The sequence below is a fragment of the Bicyclus anynana genome, chromosome 19 (genome assembly GCF_947172395.1).
Source record: "Bicyclus anynana chromosome 19, ilBicAnyn1.1, whole genome shotgun sequence".
NCBI classification, from domain to species: Eukaryota; Metazoa; Arthropoda; class Insecta; order Lepidoptera; family Nymphalidae; genus Bicyclus; species Bicyclus anynana.
Window position 1 is genome coordinate 14,636,467 of NC_069101.1, and position 15,253 is coordinate 14,651,719.

A 15,253-nucleotide genomic window follows, 5' to 3' on the forward strand; every position below is an offset into this window, starting at 1 on the left:
AATATGTCAGGACAATATCCTGCGATGTGTGGCATAACCCAATAAAGGGCCCCAACTCAGCATAATGCTACATACTCTTTAAATAAAAAAATATCGATTTCCTGCGATAGTTCTTACAGTTCTAAGAGTTCTTAACTCAGGGGTATTATTTGCATTCCTTTGGGACGAAATCCTTTACAATGGTAGCAATTTTCCGTTAACTGGAGCGATTTTTCTGCGTTCGTTACGTCAGTTCGAACAATGATAGCCTGGAAAGGATACCATTGTCTGGCTAACTTGGGGCTGGAATTTGTGCCATTTGTACAAATCTGAAATAAGCTTTATGTAAGAAATGGACTACTATTTCTTAAGATAAAATTGGAGCAGTACTCGTTATAACATTTTTTTTTTTTTGCAAAAAAAAGTAACGAGATTTTACACTTATCAAATGCTCGCAGACGGCCTGCGGACCCGCATAATTCCCGTAGGAATACGAGTATGAAATGTAGATCATGTCACTGTTATGATAATGTAACTTTCCATTGGCAAACGATTTTTTAAATTCTTTAAGTGGCTTAGGCGCTAAAGCGTAACGTAATAAACAAAACACAAACTGATTATCGTGTTTCTAATATAAATTAAAATAATTACATTTATTGGTATTTGAAGTAATTGTAGTCTTTAGCTTCTTACTGAGACACTTTACTGCAGACGATTCAAAAAGTAGTCAAACAGTACGAGTATTCTATTTAAACTACGATGTGTTAAATTATCGCTAAGTCTCGGAGGCCTTATATATGTATAATGTGATATTGACTGAAAATTCAAGTAGATACATATTTTTGAAAAGCTGAAATCGTCAAAATCACGTACAGGTTTTTGTAAAATATGGCGCAATTATTTCTTTTCATGCTTTTCATGCAGTGTTTTCATGTATGAATACTTACATAATACGTGTATAGACACTCTGTATTCATACATTCAGTTATACATTCATTTGCTGTTGTATGACGGCTTAATGAAAGGGTTGGCTCGGGGAACACACGTCCGTTGATTTTCAAATGAAGGATTAAAATGTGATGAGTTATTCACGTGAGCGTTTCATATATCTCATTCTTTGGTGGCGTAGATTACAGTTAACGACTGTCGCAAAGACTTTGTAGGTCTCGCATGCGTCAACAAGATACCCGTATCTAGTAAAGAGAAAAGGACATATTGTAGACCAATAGAGACAGGGTTGAAACACTCTCTGTCTCGTCCCAACGCAACGTAAGCGATAGCTATATTTTCGGTATTATAAAATAAATAAAGCTGAAAGTTTTGATAATTCCTGAAAAGTTTGTATGGTTGGAACACGCTAATATTGAGACTGGTTCGGAAAGGTTCGAATAGAAACAATATTATAGATATAAATAGAGACATTATTTTTTGTATTGGATGATGAATAGTCCGTTTTTCGAAGTAAGTTATATGCTGTATAACATCACGCTACGACTAATAGGAACGGAACAATAATGAAATGAAGTGTGGTAAACCATATTCCTTTTGGGAGCTGCCCTTGCGTGTACGTGTGTAAATAAAGTTGCGCAAAAAACACGGAAATCTTCCCCTTTAATAGTTCCCAAAAAATGTTGCGAATTTACGTCGTAGGTGTCTTCTAGTAACCGCAATATAAGTTTCTTCATATCGATTCACGGGTGCGTTAAACCATTTCGACTTTCAGCAAATGCCAGCAAGCCGCTCCACTGTTTATTGTGAAATGCAAATCGTCGAGACACTATACGGGCGTATGCTAATACAATGCATAGCGAGTACCCACCGCGCGGTGAAACCTCCGAACTGTTACGAGTATAGTGTAGGAGCTAGTGCTCTTTTCGGTGTACCTTGCGTACGGCTCAAGACTTTTCTTTCTTTCTTATCTTAGAGTCTTTGACGGCCTCCGTGGCGCAGTGGTATGCGCGGTGGATTTACAAGACGGAAGTCCTGATTTCGATCCGCGGCTGGGCCGATTGAGGTTTTCTTAATTGGTCCAGGTCTGGCTGGTGAGAGGCTTCGGCCGTGGCTAGTTACCACCCTACCGGCAAAGACGTACCGCCAAGCGATTTAGCGTCCCGTTACGATGCCGTCTAGAAACCGAAAGGAGTGTGGATTTTCATCCTCCTCCTAACAAGTTAGCCTGCTTCCATCTTAGATTGCATCTTCACTTACCATCAGGTGAGATTGTAGTGAAAGTTTAACTTTTAAGAATAAAAAAGAAATATATATCTTAGTAAGAAATACTGACCAGCTATGGATGTACATCGGCTGTTAAATAATGAAGATGATGTTTTTTACGTAATACTATTTTATGAAATTTCCAATATCCCAATGTTAGCGTCCCTGCACCGGAAAGCGCTGTGAATAATGTAATATTATACTGTACGAAATTAAATGTATCGTACGCTTACAGACTTAGGACATTTTTTGTTTACAAAAAGCCTTGATCAAGCAGTGCACTGCCATCGGTTGATGTGATGATGATGAGCAAATAGAAAACGTATTCAGAAGACATGACAACGCTCGTCTATCTGAAGCTTAGATGTGATGCCTCATATGCCTGTTAACAATCATACTCTTCAAAATAGACGATAGCAATGCTGCTTTGGTGTCAGGTTCTTTAATAAGACCTTTTTCTTATAAAATAAAATACTTAAATTGTAAACATTTATTTGGGCTTTTTTAATTTGTATAACAATGAAAGAGTATTTGTTACTCATTAGATTTTTCTTTACACAAATTGTGTACTGAGATCAAAGTTTTTACCTTCCGTGAAATTCAGTCCACTAGCTCTCTAGCTATGAGGATCACTAAGGCTTATAAACTGTGTACGTCTTCCTTTATCTTCTGTCTCGAACAACTGTTTTGCATTAAAGTACAATCGTTGTATTCGCTTATTCTGTATTGGAATCAAAACAAGCGACGATATTCGTTATGAAAAAGAAAAAAACTAAAACTTGTTTTAGTTAAAATGGCCGCCCATTTCCATACCGCACAATTTTCATATTTTAAATGAAAAAATATTTTTTAATTATTATTAGCTCGTCTGTATCTAACACGAAATTAATGCGGAACTCATAACAGCACGGCTATTCTGTAAAGATGTTTTTATAACTCGCAAGTGCGACTTTCGAATTTACCGCTATCTATCTCATACTAAAGTATCGTGTTAAACAGAGAGAGATAGAGGTGAATTTGAAACTCGCACTTTCGAGTTATAAAAATATAGTTACAGAATAGCCTATCAGTTGTCGAGTTATAAAAACATCGTTACACAATAAACGCTACTAATATTTCGTCGTAGCTGAATCGTAGAGTATGTCGTAGAATGGCTACGATGTTTGTAGACCCTCTACGACTATTTCTCGAATAGTCGTAGAGTCGCTACATTACGAAAAAATATTTTTTGTGTGTAGGTAATTTTGCGTTTTTTTTTTTTGGATGCTTATTACTCTTTAACGTCGCTACTACGATTTGGCTGAAATTTGGAATAGAAATAGATTTTACTCTGGATTAACACATAGGTTATTTTTTATTCCGGAAAAATCCATGGTTCTCGCGGGATTTGTGAAAAACTGAATTCCACGCGAACAAAGTCGCGGGCGTCCGCTAGTAAGTATTGTTATAAATAATAATTATGTTGATAGACTAGTCTAGTATTAGGACGATTATAAAGCTAAATAAGTCATTATATACAAAGTTGGCATTAAATAGGAATAATGAATATAAAAAAAATTACAGCCATAGTTGAATATCATTACCTGAATCGTCGAGAACCCGACGGCCTGAAATTGCCACTTGGAGATGCAAATTAGTAATTTCACTAAAACCGAAATGAGTTCGCAAATTTGTCTATTAAAAACCTAATTTCCATAAAAATCTTTCCATGTTGCCAATTTAGGTTAAAATTATCTCTATTTCTTGATATAAAAAAATATGCTATAAGTTTTCAATATGTATGACTATTACTAATAGCTTTTACTTCCGTGCCAAGTTTTATCAAGGATAGTTCAACGAGTGAACCGTATTTTAATAGTAAACAAATAGTTATTTTGAAATGTATATACCAAAGATTTTATTCTATTAGATATGTCACTAGGGCGTCGAAACTGAGGCGAACAAAGGTGTCTAATTGTCTTAATTTCATATAGTCGCATAGTAAACTACGAAAGTTATTTAAACAAATAATACCTAAATATTGTCTACAATGTCGAATTGTGTGTTCAGGAAGTGTAAAAACTGTATATACATAAATATATAATGTACGTACACACAAAATTGTGTGTGCGATGTGTGGAGTAGCTAAATTCGGGCTTTTTGCGGTGATTTTGTACGCATATAGTATCGTTGGTATATACCATGTATGTAAAGGACAACCGAATGACGGCACACAATCCCCAGGCATTACAGTTTTACCAATACAAAGCCACTTTCTTTGTGTCATAGATCATATTTAAAATATAGCCTATTCACGGCGACGAAAATTACGCGGGTGAAACCGTGGAGCGTCAGCTTATATATACTAATATTATAAAGAGGTACAGGTATCCAAAGTTAGTGTGTTCTACGGGGTAGTCTCTCAATCTACTGAACCAATAAAAAGTCACGATATTTGCGAGTATCATAGATATGAGAATATGATATTATTTTATTATCACATTCTCAAGGAAACGGGAACTACGCGAGGGAAACCGCAAGGCGTCTGCTAGTCTAAACAACATACATATGTAAGTAAGTGGTAAAAGTGGTGTATTGGCATCTCAAATTAAATAACAACAAGCTTCCACTAACAAGGTATTTTTACATTATAATTGAGTTAATAATTGAGTTACTCGTATACCTCGCGAGCACAAAACACCGCGACGAAACGAAATAGCGATCAAAGGGGCGCCATTAGTCTGTTGATAGCTTTTTGTGTGTTTCGAGTAAATTGCGAGTCGCGAGCCACTTTAATACTTAACGTTTCGACGAATATAATTACAGAGATCTGAACTGTAATTAAATACTCAGAAATGAGATAGAATAATGAGGATATTATGTAAAAGGACCTTTTAAGCGCTACTTCTAAGTACTCCTACTTGTTGAATGCTTTATTAACCCAGTGTGACGGGTAGCAGCGATAGTGTTTGGCCCATAATTATGTGGTAGAGGAAACACATCGAGCAGGTCCAAGGACTTGTGACCTTGGGTTCAAAGGATCCTTTCAGAATGCATAAACACTCACCTTCCCCACATGTTCTCCATGACCACACTAAACAATTTATGAGCAATAAATACAACACAAAACATTATTGCACAAAATCACTAACTCGACTGGCAGCGTGACGGTGTCCACGCTGCCTAACAAACAACTGAGCTCAAGCCATTAAATACTCTCTTATTAATTCCAACACTGATATCTGGTATTAAAATTCGTTATTCTGTAGGGCATAATAACATAAATAATGAATGTTCATACCCCTTGAAAACTCTCCGACAACTTTCAGATTCTACTTCAAATGAAAAAAACTTAAAAAATGTTAACTCTGTGCCCATTTTACAGAATAGATAAAAAATGTATATTCACATTATCGCATACGTTATTCCTCTAAGCAAACCGTTTAATATAATGTAAAAATCTAATGAAAACTTGTTAAAAAGTTACGAAGAAAATAATTTCAAAGTCTGGTTTTAGTTGGTCTTCTTTCATCGTCCTAATTCACTTTTTGGTAATTTAATCAACTGTATTTCAGCTGTCTTTTTATTATTATTGTAGGTAGGTACTACATAATAATATTCAATCTTAGTTTAAAAATTTACAATAAATACCTAATCGACTATTGTGTGTATTTGTCAACTTATCACAGTACCGCTCAAAGAATCGTTTCGTTATTTTCAGACGTAACAATCACATCGTAAGTGTTTAATCACGAGCTCGTTCGCGCTCCGCAGCTGCAGGGCCCACAGACAATAACCAGCGACTGCGCTTTATGGACCCCGGCGCTGCCTTCTCTACGAACGTTCTTCTATAGTAAGTTATGTATATCTATAGTACTATGTCTCTCTGTTCATAGTATTGTGTTAGGTTTCTTTATTATTAATAATTTTTTATTATTGAGAAAGAATACAATAAGGTACTTATGCTACCTTATTCTAATAACTATACAAATCATGCGCTGGGCAGCTAGGCTGATGATCCTTTGCGCAAAAAATGAGCCAGCCCTTCTGTCATTAGTCAACTCGTGTTAGGTAGAGATAGATAGGTACGAATTCGAAAATTACATGTCGGAATCATCGTTGCAGAATAGTGCTGAAGTCCATTGAAGATAGAAATTCAGCTAGGTTCTTTAAAACTCTTATTTCTTCACAAACATTGTAATATAAATTTTAATATATACGCTATATAATATTTATTAATTATTCTACGTTTAATTGGTTGTCTGGAAGAGATCGCTTCTTAGCGATAAGACTGTCAACAGTTATTACTTTTTCAAGTTTTTTTTTTTGACATAGTTTATTTTAAGTCATCATCAACATCCTTAACAACCTATACTACTTCACATACCTAGAGAATTAAGAATATTCAGGTTTCCTCACGATTTCCTTCACCGTTTGAGACACGTGATATTTAATTTTAAAAATACACATTACGATTTAATTTTTTTGATTCATTACATTTTTGAAGAAATAGACATAAAGAAAAAAGACTTAAAAAATGTTTTCCGTGTGTCCTCAGCTAGGGAGAAATAGACATAAAGAAAAAAGATTTAAAAAAAAAGATTTCCGTGTGTCCTCAGCTAGGGGTGGTCCATGCCCCACGCGGCGCCCGCTACCGCCATGTCGGCCCCGCCGCGTCACCCCCACTTCTACACAGTCGAGGTCGGCGACACGCGTTTCACCATCCTCAAGCGATACCAGAACCTCAAGCCCATCGGCTCCGGCGCGCAGGGAATCGTATGGTGAGTCCCCCCTCTCGGCGATAGCTCCGCGACGTTCATACGGTCGACACCGACGAATATCAGACCTTCCAGCGACTTTGCTCGCAGGGGCAAGTGTGGTAAGTCTATCTCTCTCGTCCCCAGCTAGAGAGAAGAAGCCGCCATGTCCGCCCCGCCCCCCCACTTCTACAGCATCGAGATCGGCAACACTCGGTTCAACATCCCCAAACGCTACCAGAACCTCAAGTCGATCGGATCTGGCGCGCAGGGAATAGTGTGGTGAGTCTGCCTCAGCTATTCTTTGCAGCGCTTGACCACAGTTTCACATAGTACAGTCACTTGAGCCGAAAATCGGGGTCAACGACGGAATGAAACGGAATAAACAAAATGTTTGTATATACATATACCCTCATTTTGATTTAATTAAGAGAATAATTAGTATTCATTGGATTCACTGTGTGAGTGTGAACAGGAAAACTTCGAGCAGATCACAAACCTTTTCTGCTCGTGTTGATCTCTGTCCAGTCGAATTTGATGAGATTATTATATCTAGTGTTACTTTTGATATCCATTCTAATATAGAAGTTACTGCAGTCCTAGTTGGGCCAAGCAGGTTATAGAGGAATTTTGCTAGTATCCCTTTACCAACAAACCACATAGTCTTTTCTAATTATGTAGTTAATTCTTTATGTTAGGTTAGTTTATAATATTTATTTACTTTCATTATGTATTTAACTATTTAGGAATTTTGTTTTAATTGTACAAAATTTCAGCTTAATCCGTTTCATTCCGTGGTTACACCCTTTGATGACTGGACTAATGCGCATAGTAATACCAAATGTATTCACCTGTATTCTACTCGTCCCAGAGTACACGGCATGATTCTGAAACGCTAACCGCTTGGCGGTAAAGCTTTTGATGTTAGGGTGGTAACTAGCTGCGGCAGAAGCTGCTTCGGATCAGACATGTCACTTAATTTTGAAAAAGTGTTAAAAAAAATTTGTTGAAGTAACATTTTAGTAGCTTCATTTAAAAATTCAGAATTATTAAATTATTTTAATGTCAAACATTGCTCTATGTTATTTTAATATCTATGTAGAATTGATGTTTGTTGTGTAATGTATTAGATAGGCCCGCAATTGTACCTATTAGATTTAGTATAGATGCTGTGTGTCTTATTTGTTTCATAGTTTTAACTGTGTATTGCATTTTACTGAATTGTTTACTTTCTTTCAGCTTTATATTGTAGAAACCTTTATAGAGGCTTGAAGTCTATTCACTCTGTCGGAGTAAAATCACGAAATTCCGCACGCAATTCATTTCTGGCATGCACCGTATTTGCACAGTTCTCCTAGATAGTTTCATATTCATGTACGAGTAGATGCACATCTGTATTATCAATTGCTTATATATCATCTTGTCCAATGGAATCAGTGAAAAGCATTTTACCGTTTGTATTATTTTTCTTTTTGGCGTATACTTCCTTGCTTTTAGGCCAGTACTGTTACCGAGAAATGTGACAAGCCTACTTTTATAATTTTCTCAAAATTCAACCCTCTAAATTTTTTTGAAAAGGTGACTGAATTGTCTATATAATTTTTTTATCGTCTCTCATCTCTATTAATGACTGAATTCATTTATATTAACGTTGTCGACTCTATTATTTCAATATTTGTAACCTTTAAACATATTCATATTTGAGTATCGCTTTCATAATATGTACGAGTATTTTAAATTCTTGGAAGCATGGCAATTTTCTATCCTATAATAATTCTTCATATCTTCATAAGATATTTCTATATTCATAAGATTACAAGTATCAAGGAAATTCCGACTATCGATTAAAATTCCCAAACAAAGCTAAAATGACGAGATTGAATTTGAATTGAATGATTTCTCAAACAACAGTTTGACCTTCAAACCCACAGCCTAATTCTCAATTAAATATTCAATGTCTTTAAAGTTGATCGTATAGGTACGCGGTGAATGCTCCGTGCGCATAGAATGTAACGAATATTCTAGAGTTCTCATATATGCGTCAACCAGATCTTCACAATTAAGATTAAATTTTTAATAAACAGTGCACAAAATATGTTTCATTTAAATCTACTAGATGAAAAAGAATATCTTTCCAACAATGATGACGTAATCTAACTTTTTGAAACATTCTTTGCGAACGGTGCTCGTCAGTAATAAGTGTGTACCCACGCGTGATTTGCCGTATTCTCTTTATAGCTGATCCAGTTAGTACGTTTGCCGGTAGAAATGATTCAGTTTTACTCGGTCACACTCGGTGACACGGTGTTCACGATACCGACGCGGTATACCGAGCTAGTGCGGCGCGGCGCGGGCGCACAGGGCATGGTGTGGTAAGCCAACGTTGGACGCACGCGCTTCTATGTAATCCATCGCTTGGTTGTCATGACTAACCTCTCATTCGGGAACCTTTTTGGGTTTACTGCGCGTTGCTCATGATATTAACGACTCATAACATTTAATTATTTAATCCTTAGTCTTTTTGACAGAACGTAATACAAAAGGTGTGCTACAGGGAGGTAATCTTGGTCAAGGATTATTTCTAATATATATAATTGGCAGAGATGATCTTAGACGAATGAACTAATATATCCTACATAAATGTTTTGAAGAGTGTCTAATTAGCAGTAGTTATGTTGCGATCGCTGATCTTCTAGTTTCTTGTTTCATAATAAATAGTAGTAGTAGAGTTAATTAATTACAGAAGAGTTCAACCATTGTGTTCTGTTAGATTAAAAATAATTATATCCGAGCCATCAAAGAAAGAAATTATAAAAATACGAAGAAATTAAGGAGCTAAGAAGCCAACCTTTGAAGTATTTAATCACGACAATTAGCTCTGAAATGAGATTTTTATAAATACATAATTGCGGTTTCTTTTCAATGTATAAGTAGTCTAATTTTTATTTGATTCTTTCTTAAATATAATTCAGCAAGAACCAGTAACTTTAATTTTACCTAAAATGAAAAGCAGGAAGTTTAATTATTGAATGTTACTTATGAATGATGTATGATTCCATCACACAAAATATTAATGTGTGTGTTTATGCATGGCTTTTGTATTAATACCTTAACATAACATTTAATAAACTTTATTGTGTTTGAAAATTGTATTTTAATACAAACTAGTTAAGTAACTGGTTCCTGACCACAGAACATAAACTACTTAAGCTAAGCTTCTGACAGATATGGAATTCTCTGTGCTAAATGTTATCCTGATCCGTTAAGCCGTTCTTGCATCATGAATTAATTATATAAATTGTTAAACTTAAAGATTTATATTAAAAGCGTGCCATAGCCAAGAGCCAAGTGCATCCTTAAATTAAGGCAGTGCTCGTCATCAAGAGTGTGGGGCCAACATAACACACTCCTTCATCATCCGAAATTCAGTCTTGAACAGAAAATGTTATAAAGTCTCATTAAAAGAGGATCCCATGAAGTAAAGCATAGTGTGGCGGGACCATTATGTTCTATGTAGTGGCGTGCACTTCATAGATGCAACAGTGCATTGCCTACCGTCGTATTGGAAAAGGATTTTTTTTATTTTGTACGTGTACCTACCCTAGGTTAAAATTCCTTGCACGCCACTGGTTCTGTGACGTGCATTGTAGTGGTGTCTGTCCACAGCGCGGCGTACGACACAGTGACGCAACAAAACGTGGCCATCAAGAAGCTGTCGCGGCCCTTCCAGAATGTGACGCACGCCAAGCGCGCCTATCGGGAGTTTAAACTCATGAAGTTGGTCAACCATAAAAATGTAAGTCATCACGCTACAATTATAGTTATAATTGGCAGACCTAGCTATAGCATGACAAATTCGTCCGTCACTCCCGATGGTCCGCAGAGTCCTTTCTCCCCGTCGCCCGCATATCATGGGAGTGTCATCAACGAACTTACCTGATAGCAAGTGGAAAACCATCACCTATAAACTGAGTAAATACTTCACAGGGCATTTTTGGAGAAACACATCCCATAAAGCATAAAGTGCTGCTCTTTGCCCATTAACCTGAAGCGTAGGTGAATATAAATTTCATCAGAATATCACCAAGTAACAATGGATACTGCGTTTTCTATTCATACATGGTTAATTTTTCATCATAGTTTTATCACTTAAATACTTACGATGGCTTGATGCGAATTGCATATTTTCAGATAATCGGTCTGCTAAACGCATTCACGCCACAGAAGAGTCTAGAGGAGTTCCAGGATGTGTACCTAGTGATGGAGTTGATGGACGCGAACCTGTGCCAAGTGATCCAGATGGATCTGGACCACGAGCGGATGAGCTACCTGCTGTACCAGATGTTGTGCGGCATCAAACATCTGCATCTCGCTGGAATTATACACCGGGTAAGGACTTGTTCTATGCCAACGTTATTAGTGACGATTGCGATTAACAGCAGGTTTTAAGGTCTGGACTCTCGACGGTCCAAGTATAAGGCGTATTTTTTTATATCTTCTCCGGCGTAATGTGGTAAATCAAGTCGCCAGTCCCTTAGTTTCGTGGTAACCCTTTTCTAGATACCCTTAAAAATTTTAAATTTTTAATTGATTTGTCCATGTAATTGTGCGTTTGCCTAGTAGATGCCTGTCTTTAAGGTTTGTAAGAAACTCAGTCGCCGGTATGGGATACTAAGCAGAAACTATTCAAGTTATAAGAATAGGAAACAGAAGTGAAACGTTCAGTGCAGCTTGTCTGGATGTCAAGTTTATAGGCTACACGGTATCATGCTCTTCTGTGGTTAGTTATCTAAAATTAAGTTGAAAGCAAATTCAATAAATGTTGGATTTCTTGTTCTACCCCTTATTACTAGTGTAATTTGAAGAAAAATCAAAACTAAACAAAAGCTATACAGCTATACAAAGTCTCTTCATGCTATAAAGAAATTGTTCCCATCTTGAATTGAATCCTATTTATAAAGTTTTGGGTGCATTGATTTCTAATCGAAACGAACGAACGAAAGAATCTAATCAAACGAATAATAATATTATAATTTTAATATAACTTTACACATTGTATTGAACATATAATTCCAGGACCTAAAGCCGTCCAACATAGTGGTCAAGAGTGACTGCACACTGAAGATCCTGGACTTCGGGCTGGCTCGCACGGCGGGCACCACCTTCATGATGACGCCCTACGTCGTCACCCGGTACTACAGGGCTCCAGAGGTAGGCACTAAATACTAATGCATTCATCATTAATGCATAATCATTATCAACCTTATTCGAACTGCTGAGCTAGAGTCTTCTCTCGGAATGAGATGGGTTAGATCAATAGTCCACCACACTGGCCTAATGCGGATTGGCAGACTTCACAGGCTCACTCCTGAGCTCGAGGCTCCTCTCTGAATGAGAGGGGTTAGGCCAATAGTCCACCATTCTGGCCCAATGCGGATTGGTAGACTTCACACGCAGATAATTAAGAAAATTCTGTGGTATGCAGGTTCCCTCACGATGTTTTTCTTTCACCGTTTGAGACACGTGATATTTAATTTCTTACAAAGCACACAAATGAGAAGTTGGAGGTGCATGCCCCGGACAGACAGGCAGAGGTCATATCCACTGGGCTATCACGGCTCTACACTAAGGCATAGTGAACTAAGTTAATAGTCTTTGCGGATTTCTTTCGATCGTACGTTTTTTTTTCGTAGATTTCCCTCGGTGAAAGCCAATTCGCAAAGTGTCTTATTTGCCAAATAATTCAGATTAGACGGATCTTCTCTATATACAAATATTCAATGGATGAAATCAGTTAAGAACCTAAAAGTTAGAATATTATAAAACAAAGTCCTCTGCAGCATCTGTCTGTCTTTTCACAATAACTCCAACAGTACTAAACAGTTCTTGTTATAAACAGTTAAGCATTGCAGTTCTTACCAATATATTATAGAGTGATTAATGAGGAAGGTTTACATTTATATGGCATTTGTTAGCCAAGTATTTGTCCAAGTTAAGAGCGATCTTGCACGATTGTTGCAGGTGATACTGGGCATGGGCTACACCGAGAACGTGGACATCTGGTCGGTGGGCTGCATCATGGGCGAGATGATCCGCGGCGGCGTGCTGTTCCCCGGCACCGACCACATCGACCAGTGGAACAAGATTATCGGTGAGTCTTTGACAATACACATCAATACCAGTCAGTGATCAATAACAATGGCCTCTATAATTAAATCGGCTTTCACACCATCCTTTATGTTAGTGGACACATTGTTCTTCTGGCTGATATCTTTCACAAACGCCTGGTCTGGTGGCTTCAGTTGTGTCTTGTTACCACCTTATGGGCAAAGACGTACCGCTAATGTGATTTAGCGTGCCGGTAGGTACGAACTCGTCAGAGGTACGGGTAGAATAAAATTCTACCTCTTCCCAGTAAGCCTGCTTCCATCTTAGATTACATTTTCACTTAACATCAGGTGAGATTGTAGTGAAGGGCTTACCTTACCTTATCAGCCGATAGACGTCCACTGCTGGACATAGGACCTCCAAGCACAACGGTCTCTAGCCGCCAGCATCAAACGGCTTCCTGCAATCCGCTTGATCTTGATCCGGTCCACCCAGTGGGGGGTCGACCAACACTGCGCTTTCCGGTGCGGAGTCGCCATTCCATCACCTAGGGACCCCAACGTCTATCGGCTCTTCGAAGTATGTGGCCTGCTCATTGCCATTTCAGCTTCGCAACTCGCTGAGTTATGTCAGTGACTTTGATTCGTCTGCGGATCTCCTCATTTCTGATTCGATCACGCAGAGAGACTCCATGCATAGCTCGCTCCATCGCCCGCTGAGTGACTTTGAGCCTCCTTATAAGGCCCAATGGACAAGATGGGTCTGTAATTCTTCAGTAAGGTATTGGCACCTTTTTTTGAAGAACAGAACCACCACGCTTGCGTGCCATGCCTAAGATGTTGTGCCCTCGTGAAAGACAGAATTGAACAATCGCTGAAGGACCTTAAGGTTTCCCACCCGTTTTTAGGAGTTATGCTGTGATTCCGTACTCACCTGGTGTCTTGTTGCTTAGTTGTTCGAGAGCCACATTATTCTTGTATAGGCTGACGTCTGGGATATCTTCGGTATAGTGTCGGGTCAATTTGGCTCTAAGATGTTTAACAAGTCTAGGGCTAACTTGTCTAAATTAAGAATTAAAAAAAAAACACAATATTTATTAATTTTAACCTTTGTTTTATATAAAACTATCTCCAAATTGTGGCCGTTTGGAGACTTCTGGGCGTGACGGGCGTCGTCTGGGCTTCACCATGACGTGATATCATGGTATAAATGTGAGCGGCTGTGTCAAATAGAGAAAGGGGCTAAAAAATCGCCACGTTTGGGTGCCTTTATGTATGAACGGCTTCTAGTAATGAATTTCCTGGTGGGCACAGAGCAACTGGGCACGCCGTCGGCGGCGTTCATGGCGCGCCTGCAGCCCACGGTGCGCAACTACGTGGAGAACCGGCCGCGCTACGCCGGCTACAGCTTCGAGCGCCTGTTCCCCGACATCCTGTTCCCGTCCGACTCCAGCGAGCACAACCGGCTCAAGGCGTCGCAGGCGCGCGACCTGCTCTCGCGCATGCTGGTCATCGACCCCGAGCGCCGCATCTCCGTGGACGAGGCGCTGCTGCACCCCTACATCAACGTGTGGTACGACGAGGGCGAGGTCAACGCGCCCGCGCCCGCCGCCTACGACCACTCGGTGGACGAGCGCGAGCACACCGTGGACCAGTGGAAGCAGCTCATCTACCAGGAGGTGGTGGAGTACGCCGCGCCGCCGCCCGCGCAGCTGCTGGCGCCGCCGCCCGACCACGCGCAGCCCGCGCTCACCACATAGGTACGACTGTGTGCACACGTCATCTCCTCCCAGATGATCAATCCGGGTGGGGGTACGTGCCTCGAGACTTTAACCTCCTTATCCGTGTAAGGTGCGGGAATCTTGCTCCCCCGGTCATTTTTATTCAGCCCCTTTTGGGGCTGAGGCTTCGCGGCCCATGGGTTATCTTGGGTGTCTGAGCTGGGGCGGTGTCATCTCCTATGTTGTTCCCCGCGCGGATTGCGACATCATCGCTGTCCGGCGGTGTCGGTAAGTGCGTCGTCCATCTCGTCACCACCTTCGTCGCCGTAGTTGCCTGCGCCTACACTACGGCCACTAAGAGGAGCTCGCAAGGTAGTGGACGCCCGTTAGGCGGCCTCTCGTGGTGCCGTGCGATGCCGTGCAGGTGTGGGTGTAGTCCATTGTCTGCGCGTGCGAACATACGGCGCGCTAGATTCCGGAAGAATTTCTCCATAAT

The 15,253-nt window shown here is 39.4% G+C and overlaps 1 protein-coding gene across 5 annotated transcripts in view; it reads left to right on the forward strand.

The window, feature by feature from the left end:
* Positions 1–15,253, forward strand: part of LOC112044077 (stress-activated protein kinase JNK) — a 116,658-nt gene that overhangs the window by 93,045 nt on the left and 8,360 nt on the right. For 2 of the 5 annotated variants that reach the window (XM_052887239.1, XM_052887240.1), the window contains exons 4-10: positions 5,894–6,025; positions 6,792–6,953; positions 10,596–10,725; positions 11,121–11,318; positions 12,006–12,140; positions 12,951–13,080; positions 14,351–14,796. In XM_052887239.1, the coding sequence (XP_052743199.1) occupies positions 6,805–6,953; positions 10,596–10,725; positions 11,121–11,318; positions 12,006–12,140; positions 12,951–13,080; positions 14,351–14,796 (1,188 nt within the window). In that variant the 5' untranslated portion in view covers positions 5,894–6,025; positions 6,792–6,804. Of the gene's footprint in view, positions 1–5,893; positions 6,026–6,791; positions 6,954–7,076; positions 7,212–9,167; positions 9,302–10,595; positions 10,726–11,120; positions 11,319–12,005; positions 12,141–12,950; positions 13,081–14,350; positions 14,797–15,253 lie in introns of those variants that run through there. The other 3 variants (XM_024079798.2, XM_024079803.2, XM_024079802.2) reach the window with 3 other exon arrangements.